General features: G+C 34.4%; 1 protein-coding gene across 1 annotated transcript; it reads right to left on the bottom strand.

Annotated features, from left to right (window-relative positions):
• Window positions 1-8,867: 8,867 nt before the first annotated feature.
• Window positions 8,868-10,199, bottom strand: LOC137635019 (protein FAM200A-like). The gene is made up of 2 exons (XM_068367643.1): window positions 10,034-10,199; window positions 8,868-9,199 (listed from the first exon to the last, which is right to left on the bottom strand). The coding sequence occupies exons 1-2, from the start codon at window positions 10,197-10,199 to the stop codon at window positions 8,868-8,870; spliced, it is 498 nt and encodes a 165-aa protein (XP_068223744.1).
• Window positions 10,200-10,527: the final 328 nt, after the last annotated feature.

Below are 10,527 nucleotides of genomic sequence, written 5' to 3'. Positions count from 1 at the left end.
GGCCTGTATGTCTGCACAATTTAATACACAAATTAAAATAAATATAAATATATACTTAATTATATATAGGCATGAGCACCTTGACGAAATAGAGACCTAGGTAACCAGCCTTTGCTAATATAGCCAATATGGGCACTTTTAATTTTTGTTTTGAAAATCTGAGATGCCCCTTTTGATGTTTAAAAATTGAGATGCCCCCTCCCCCACGCACACTACACACTGAACTGACGATGATACTTGTGAAGTCACCCATGCGATCGGATATAGCATGTTTACACAGGAATGATGATACTTTTAGGGCCTAGACGAGACTGACCTGATATGAAATGATCAGAACAGATACGTGCGTAGGGTAGTGAGGATTCACGTAGATCAGCCCGTGATATTCTGGTCAACCACAAGTCACGTCTGCGCTTGGATAATTCTTCTGTATCTTTGTCCTGATTCTGAATAACTGCCGGTATGCGGTAGAAACTCTTGTCATCTCTTTGTCCTCGATTCCCACAGCCAAGAATAGTGCAAAAACTGGGCATTGTGTGAATGTGAATGTGATGAGATGGCTAACTATTCAACAGTTCAACCACAGCTATTCACTGAACGCGTCTTTGTTTGTCCTCCAAGATGGCGGACCGGAAGTTTGATGTCATAATAAAGTTACTCAGTTGCATTCATCTCGCCTTTGACTCACAACCTACTCTTGGCCCGTCACATTGTCAATTATTTTCTTTAATATATCGTACAAAATTTACTTTTTCTCCTTGGCATATTTCTAAAATGGTATATACGATGATTTAATTTCTTTTCACAGTGAAAATCATTGTCATACAGTATTTACATAATTCAAGAAAAATGAGAAACAACATGAAACATGATGAAACATTTTGCTCATTTAAGGACGTGAATAAATAAGAATCTATTGTAAATTGTAAGACCCGAAATTAGTTTTTCATTTCATTATTCCATGTTTATTCATGTATATTATTAATAGCTATAATTATTATGATGCAGTTTTTCATATAATTTAATTAAAGTCTACTTTTTTACATTAAAATATCCATCATTATTATAGTTTTTACTTTGATCGATTCCGCAACAATTACGTCATCTAGACTGACGTAAAACAGATGAAAACTAGTAACCCAGTCAGCTGGTTAGGTGAAACAAGGTAAAGTTTTTATTAATTGTTATGACTCATAATAAAAGTAAACATTGTTTTCTAGCACTGCATATTCCATCATAAATATGCACATGGCCAACATGCCGAAAATAAATATAGCGGAACAATTAAACCTACACAAAATAACAGTATATTCATAAATAAATATGGAAGCTGAATTGGGAACTGTGGATCGAATACAGGAGTATGGTAAACCGAAACTCACTCCCCAAGGAGAAGACAAACTGGTTGTCGATTTTGCTCGTCATCATCCATTAACTAACACAACAGTTATTAAAAGAGATCTAGATCCATATGTTTCGACAGATGCTATCCGAAGAAGATGACATAGAGCTGACATTCACCACTTCAAACCAGCAAGGAAACCATTCTTGACAAGGACACCACCAAGAAAGGCTCCCTTTTGCTAGAATACAACGCCAAAACTGATGAATTCTAGAAAAAAAGTAATCTTGTGTGACGAAAACATTTTCCTCAGATGAACATGGCAGTCTTCAGTGTTGGCGCAAATGGAATACTAGGCAAGATTCAAACAAGTACTGAATGTTAGAGAATTTTCATCACAAATGATTTACAAATGATGCAATACCACAACTTATAATTAGGCTCAACATCTGAAAGATTCTCTTCATTGTGTATGGTATTGGTTATCCCAAAGGGAATGGCACCTTCATACATACCTGGAATAATATCCATTCATTAGTGTTGTTCTACATCTGATCCTATGTAGTCCATTCTTCTTGTTGGGGTTTATTGATACGTTGGTATTCATATAAATACATTTAATGCGTCAAGCTTACATTGCTCCTCAGCTCTCAACCGTGTCTCAATAACTTGTGACTCTCGAGTGTGAATATGTAAACAAAACTCGCACACATACACACAAAAAACAAAAGTGAGCATCGATCTCAAAAAGATCGAATCCTACTGCAATACATAATTAAAAAGAATCACATACTAACTTTAGGACAATTATTGAATGATTAAATCCTTCATAACATATGCTAATACAATAATTCTGTGTCTAAACACGTTATAACAATGCAATACTGTGCAACATTACTCTCAATACCCGTAGCGCATATAGTATTACAGTACAAAATACATAACAGTCTCCTCCCCTTGAACTTGACATTGTACAAAACTAAAAATCTAATCTCTCAAGGGGCTTCCCTCTATTCATCCTCTTAGGAAATACTCTAACTTCATCCTGTACTGGTACATGAATAGATTCTGAATCTACATCTGATGTTTGAGCCTCATGGTTAATATTTGATTTAACTACTTTTGAAAATTTCTCATTTCTAACATTCACATGATCTACACCATTTTTATTTAACTGATGTAATTGATTAACATGATGTTTTACTATATTTCCACCAACTTAAACATCCTATTGTAAATTTACTATCTCTTTTATAATTTCTCCTGGTACTCACTTTTCTGGAGTATTATATGATCTTACCATGACATTGGAACAAGGGGGAAAATGTATTAGTTTTGGGGGACTTTCTAACTGCTTATACCCCTTTTTCTTCTAAATCAATTTGCAAACTTGAATACTACATATCTAATTTACACCTAATCTTCCTCCCCATCAACAAATTTGATGGTGGTACACCTGTTGTGCTGTGTGGTGTTGTTCTATAAGACAATAAAAACTTTAACACATTAAAAAACATGTTATTTGAATTTGCCTTTCTACATTTCATGTTATGCTTAAATGTTTGAACAAACTTTTCAGCCTCTCCATTCTTGGAAGGGTGATATGTAGCTGAAACTGTATGTTTAATACCATTTACTTCACAAAAATCTTCAAATTCCAGTGAGGTAAACTGTGGACCATTATCAGTTACAATTTTTTTCTGGAATTCCATGTGTAGAAAATTTTTTCATTAATTCTTGAATTGTGGCGTAACATGTTGTTATCTTCATTGAAATTACTTCTGGCCACTTACTGTAAGCATCTACAACTATCAAAAACAAGTAAGCTAAGAAAGGACATGCAAAATCTATGTGCAATCTTTGCCATGGATACCTGGGTAATTCCCATGGGTGCATTCTAGCAAATTGAGGGTTGTTCTGTTGCGTAGCCACAATTCATAGAATTTCTTACAAATAATTCAATATCTCTATTTACACCTGGCCACCTGACAAAAGTTCTTGCAATAGACTTTGATCTGACAATACTTTGGGGATCAGCATGTATTTCAGACAAAATCTTGTTCCTCAGTGACCTAGGAATAATTACTCTTGATCCTTTCATTATACAACCTTGTGCTATACTCAATTCATTCCATATATCTTTATAGACTACAATTTACCTCATGTCCACATAAGTCTCTACCTGTCATTAAACTCTCTAAAACCTTTCTAATTATTGGGTCTTTCTTGGTATTATGAGCAATATCCTTTGCTGTAGTGGGTACATCATATACAGAAACTAGTAATACACTGTTATCATACTCTTCTGGTGCTTTGTCTACTGGAAATCTAGATAAAGCATTTGCATTACCCATCTTTGATGTAGGACGATATTCTGTATCATAATGACATGTGGCTAACGTAATTGCACAACGTTGTAGTCTTGCAGCTACCAACGTAGGTAAACTTGCTTTTGGTCCCAATATTGCTAAAAGAGGTTTATGATCTGTAACAAGTGTGAACCTTTTCCTTCCATAAAGATACATATGAAATTCCTTAAATCCACACACTAATGCTAAACCTTCTTTTTCTAATTGAGAGTAATTCCTTCTAGCCTTGTTCAAAACTCTAGAAGCTAAAGCAATTGGCTTTTCTGTTCCATCCGGCATTACATGAGATAATATTGCGCCTAAACCTATGTTCAATGCATCACAAACTAATTTAACTGGTAAATTCATTTGATAATGTACTAGAAAAGTAGGTGAAGTTATTTCCTGCTTGATTCTTTCAAAAGATTCCTGACAAACTTTTGTCCAATTCCACTCTAGACCCTTATTCAGTAAATTATACAATGGATGTGCGATTGTACATAAATTCTGAATGAAATTTCCATAAAATGTTAGCATACCTAAAAATTATTGTAATTCCTTAACATTCTCTGGTACCTTAGTTGATATCACAGCATTAATTTTCTCCCTAGTCTTGTGAATACCTTTTCCATTGATTACAAAACCCAAGTATTCAACTGAATCAACTTCTAAAACACATTTGCTCCTAATTACTCTAAAATCATGTTCCTTCAACTTCTTCAGAACTGCCCGTAATCTTTCTCTATGTTCTCTTTTATCTTTACCAGATTAAAATATCATCTACAAAAATAAATATTCCTTGTATTCCTGAAAAAATCTCATCCATAGTTTGTTGCCATATAGCTGGACTGCTTACTATTCCATAAAGCAATGTCTTTGGCCTATTCAAACCTAAGGATATATTTACTGTACATAGTTCTTGAGAATTTTCATCCATGGGAAGCTGTTGAAATGCTCGTTTAAAATCTAACTTAGAAAATACATTACATCCTGACATAGTTGCAAACATGTCTTTTGGATATGGTAATGGATGTTGAGCTATCTGAAGCTGTGGACTCAACTTTACCTTGTAATTTCCATATATGCTAACCTGACCATTTTCCTTCACAATAGGAACTAATGGTGCAGCCCAATCTGAGTATGTAACTTTTTCTCAAGAACCTTCACTTTCTAACCTTTTGATTTATGTTTCAACTGCATATGGTACTGGTCTTGGAGCAAAAAATCCAGGAGTACTTTCTGATTTCAAAACTAAAATTGCATTTGCGTTCTTTACTGTACCAACTGTATCGTCAAATACGTCTTGAAACTCAGATAGAATATTATCCACAAACACTTCATTCTTTTGTTCATCTTATATACCTATAACCTTCAAAATCCTAGGCCAATCCAATTTTATATAACGTAACCAGTCAAAACCTAAAAAAGTTTGTCTTTTACCTCTCAATACTGTTAATGACATTCTGTCTAACTTCTGATCTTTATACTGTACTTCTACGTTCGAAACACCTATTACATGAATATCAAAACCATTATAGCCTTTCAAAACTCTATTTGTGCCTACTAATATCAAATTAGGAATGATTTTACCTGTTTTTTAAGACATAATTGATACATCAGCTGCAGTGTCAACTTGCATTACAATTGGTTTACCATTTATGATCACTTCTACCAATATGTGTTTTGTTGTACCCTTGTTGATGGAATTAATGTGAAATGTAAAATCAGTTTCTGACCTAACCTGATTATCATGAACATTATATACATTATTCTCCGGGCCTATAGTATCAACTGTTGCATTCATTTGTGTGTGTGTGTGTACTGTTTAGGGAATCTACAAACATTTGAAAAATGTCCCGTCTTTCTACAATTCTGGCATGTTTGTCCTGTAGCAGAGCATTTTCTTGATTTGTATGCAAGGTGATCAGTTTTACCACACATATAGCATTTGGGTTTTTCCCGTTGCTTCTCCGTATAGGTCTGATTCTGATATTTGTGAGCATTAGAGTTCGGCAATTCCCTATGACTAAGCTTTGATGTATTCTTTCTCTCATTCTCATTGTCTTTCAACAATGAACCTATCTTGCTAATTTTTGAATTTTTCATTCTGTTGCTTGTAGAATTACCTATTATATTACTTACCCATTTGATGTTTCTAGAGCTCTGCCTATAATCAATACCTTTTCTAGTGTTAAATCTATTAACTTGCAATAATTTTGTCTTAGCTCTTGGGATTTGCAATTGGCAGTAACTTGATCTATGATAACATTTTCTAACTTTCGGGGTCTTTCTGATATGCCTGTGCTGTAAATTGATACATTTCAAAAAATTTATTGACCCAAGGGGCAAAATATCTGGTAAGAGCCTTCATCACAGCTTCGCTAGTGTCATCGGTAGGTTGTATTGTCTTAAATAATTCCTGAACCTTTCTACCGGCTGGGTGGAGTAATAACGTCTTCTTCTGCGCATCTTTAATAGTACCTAAAGCTTAAATGTAAATCTTAAACTATTCATACACTGAATTAGGTTCAGCAACAATGCAAAACTTCTCTGAAGGCTCGATGTACAGGGGAATTTTTACTTCTTACCAGAATTAGGTTAGGCAAATGAAATCTACAAAATTAAATAATTAATCACTAACAAAGTTAATTCTAACCTAATTTCTATGTCAATTGCACCTCTTGTGTGTTTATGCAACCAACTAAAGGTAGTTTACACTTTGTTTTATGCAAATATCCCTGTGTTGTTCTGAAATTTTACCATCTAATGCATACTGGTAACAAATTTCAATCCTATCTTAATTGTTTGAAACCTAAATAATATATACGTAGGATGTTTGCATCTTTCTTGACATTGAGCTTGAATGTAGAAATGTGTTGTGGCGTTCCTGTTGTTTACTGCATACCTGCTGCTGTTTCATTGGGGGCTACTTCTACTTGTCTCTTCTGCTGTTGCATTTCTCTGGGTGGGTTCCGTTTCACCTCTTCGCCAATATTGTGTATGGTATTGGTCATCCCAAAGAGTATGGCACCTTCATACATAACTGGAATAATATCCATTCATTATTGTTGTTTTACAGCTCATCCTATGTCGTCAATTCTTCTTGTTGGGGTTGAATGATACGTTGGTATTCCTAAAAATACATTCAATGCTTCAAGCTTTCATTGCTCCTCAGCTCTCAACCGTGTCTCAACAACTTGTGACTCTGAGTGGGATATGTAATCAAAACTCGCACACATACACACAAAAAACAAAAGTGAGCATCGCTCTCAAAAAGATCGAATCCTACTGCAATACAAAAATAAGAAGAATCACATCCTAACTTTAGGACAACTAATGAATGATTAAATCCTTCATAACTTACGCTACTACATTTATTATGCGTCTAAACACGTTCTAACAATGCAATACTGTGCAACATTACTCTCAATACCTGTAGCACAGATAGTATTAGAGTACAAAATACATAACACTCTTCCTTAATAGTTACATAAAACATAGGTTTAATGGTATAAGCAATGCACACACACACACACACACACACACTATATATATATATATATATATATATATATATATATATATATATATATATATATATATATATATATATATATATATATATATATATATATATATATATATATATATATATATATATACCTGTATATATATATTTACTGTTGAAGTAATGTTGATCACAGACCCGAAGCCCATATATCTTTTTATGGATCCATAATTCTAAATTAGCAACAGATTGGTTAAACAATCACCCTGAGATTATTAGAATTGTGTGGTCTGCTTAATCAGCCGACCAAAATCTAAAAGAAAATCTTTGAGCAAAGATGGTAAGCTACTGAGATGCTATTAACGTCAAGAATACGAATTTTTCAATTAAGCATGCAAAACCAGTTGGAATTATGTAGGCCTACACGTCATGAAAACTATTGTGAGAATCTCGCTGGATCTATGTCGAGACGACTGGACCAAGCAATAGATAATGCAGGCGGTCATGTGAAATACAGAGAGAGAGAGAGAGAGAGAGAGAGAGAGAGAGAGAGAGAGAGAGAGAGAGAGAGAGCTGGCAATTACTTACATAGATTAGAGGCGAGACTTTAACGTTTTTAAAATGTTATAATTTTTTTGTTTTAATAATCTGGTTAGGATATAGAATAAAATATTGTCTATCATACTTGTTTAATTTACCTATTCAATTATCCCATTTTGTATTTGAGAGAGAGAGAGAGAGAGAGAGAGAGAGAGAGAGAGAGAGAGAGAGAGAGAGAGAGAGAGAGAGAGTAGAACTAGTGCGTGAATGCGTACACAGTCGTCTCATCACGGATTCGTCTTGCACTGATTGAACTTTAATTACTGGTATGGTGACAGTCAAAGGTAATTCTCTTCCCAGAAAAAGTTGCCAGATACTTCTTTTTCATTATTATTCCTACGAGAGACCAAAACATTTTGAAACAGATAGCGATATTCCATTGCTTTTATTGGTTGCTTGACCCACTCTGGTTTTCACTAGCACACATAACAGTAACTGTATTAAATAGTATAACTTTTGTATGATACGCATATACATAAAACCATATGCAAATATTACATACGCAATTAGAATAAGAAAAGAAAAACACGGAAATGGAAATTTAATGATGGGTCAGGGATGGTGTGATGATGCGAAGAGGGACACGGGGAGGGGGAGAATGCATTATTGAGGTAGGCAACTAGTGGTCTGGGGGTTGTTCGGGGTGTTGGTGGAGAGCTTAGAGCAGTGATTCCCAACCTTTGTCACCTCAAGGAACCCCCAAGACAATTCTTCTCATGCCAAGGAACCTCTCTCTCTCTCTCTCTCTCTCTCTCTCTCTCTCTCTCTCTCTCTCTCTCTATATATATATATATATATATATATATATATATATATATATATATATATATATATATATATATATATATATATATATATATATATAAAATAAAGCATGGGAAATAGACAAATGAAAATATAGTTAAAGGTTTTAAAAATATAAAAGACGTGTATTTGATATGATTTTACTTCTGTAGAGAATACAGTATTATAGTGTTCAAGAACAGTTCTTTAATAATAATAGTTACATGACTTAAAATATAAAAAGCATGTAATACAAAATCAAAATAGGCTTTACCATTAGACATGTTTAATGTGATACCTGAGCTTGCTTTTCTTTGCCCAATTTCTCAATATTTGGCCGAACTTCTGACAAACACACCCTCAGTTCTTCCTCAACCGACAGAAGCTGATTTCTAGAAATGCTTTTTACAGTAGTAAGACATGAAAAACCTTGCTCACAAAGGTAAGACGTTGAAGATTGGAGTAAAATATCCAATGCTTTTGCTGAAACAACTGGGTACTCTTCTCTTATAGAAATCCAAAACACATCAAGTAGTACTTCATTAAACTTTATCCTCAAGGTTCTATCACACTTTAGTTCAGTTATTTCTTCCTCTTCTTGTAGATTGAGCAGGTTTTCTGAATTTGAAGAGAGCTCATTAAAGGGATTTCTAAAGGCAGTACTTATCAAATTTTAAATTTTACAGCAAGTGATTCCAAATGACACGTAATTAAAGGTATGATTTCTTGATAATCAGTCTTGGCTTCTACTTAGAGTAGGAGGGGAAACATCTAAACATTGCCTCTCGAGAGATGTTTTTTTCCAAACAGCAAGTTTATTCTTGAAAGCAGTAAGCCTGTCTGTCGAGGTCAGCATGTTTCCTTGTCGACCCTGCATGCTGGAGTTCAGGTTATTCAAAATAGTGATAGATATCTGCCAAATAAGCTAATTTCATCTGCCAGTCTGTTGATTCAAGATTTTCACCAAAACTCTCTTTATTGTTCTCTTTGAAGAGAATGAGCTATTCTTCTCGAAGTACAAAAACCCTTGACAACACTTTCCCTCTGGAAAGCCATCTGACCTCGGTGTGTTACATGATCTTTTTGCATATTTTCACACAACTTTGCAAACATGTAATAGTTACATCTAAAACTACTTTTAGTTCAGGGCTAATAGTTTTTGAAACAAGAACTTCTCGGTGGAGAAAACAATGAGTCGTCATAACTTCAGGGTTTATTTCTTTCACAAGTGATACAAAGACTTTCACTGAGCCAGTCATGGAGGGAGCACCATCCGTGCAGATTTCAACACATTGATTCCAGTCCAATCCAAAAGATTACAGGTATAAAGAAATTGTGTTAAAAATATCATGCCCCTTGGTCGTGTCTGGAAGCTCTTTACAACAACAAAAAAGTTCTTCATTATTTTACCCTCATTTTTAAATCGAATAAATGCTAGCAGTTGGGCTTTACCCGTTATATCAGTCGACTCATCAACTTGAAGGGCAAACTTTGCATGTTTCAGTATTTCAGACAATATGTCTGAAATATTTCGGGACATGCCATTCACACGCTTACTAAATGCATTATCAGAAACAGGATCTTTGTTCATTTCACTCACGGCTTCCTCGCCAATCATTGCCTTCACTATTATTTTACAAGCAGGCATTATTAAACTCTCATCAATGGTATGGCTTTTATTTTTTTTAGCAAATAGTTCTGCCAGTAAAAAGCTTGCTTCTTGGGTCTTCTCACTTGTCGTTACCTTCTTTTCAAATAACTTTCTTTGCTTTTTCTGTGAATCCACAAGTCTTCGAAAATAATCAACTGATTTATTAGACAAGTGGCTGTGATTAGCAGAGAAATGTTTTAACTTGGCGGGGACCATAGCTGTGTTAAATAATTTTTTCCTACAATTATACATAATGGAAGAGGACAGCTTTCGTCCCCTGTCCATGTGAATCCAA

This window comes from Palaemon carinicauda, chromosome 1 (assembly GCF_036898095.1).
Source record: "Palaemon carinicauda isolate YSFRI2023 chromosome 1, ASM3689809v2, whole genome shotgun sequence".
NCBI lineage: Eukaryota > Metazoa > Arthropoda > Malacostraca > Decapoda > Palaemonidae > Palaemon > Palaemon carinicauda.
This window is presented reverse-complemented; position numbering and strand designations above follow the sequence as displayed.

Coding starts and splice junctions, on each gene's coding strand:
- LOC137635019 (XM_068367643.1), bottom strand. CDS start 10,199: ATGATTGGCGAGGAAGCCGTGAGTGAAATGAACAAAGATCCTGTTTCT. Junction 9,200..10,033: donor TGAGTCGACTGATATAACGG/GTAAAGCCCAAC, acceptor CTTCAAATTCAG/AAAACCTGCTCAATCTACAA.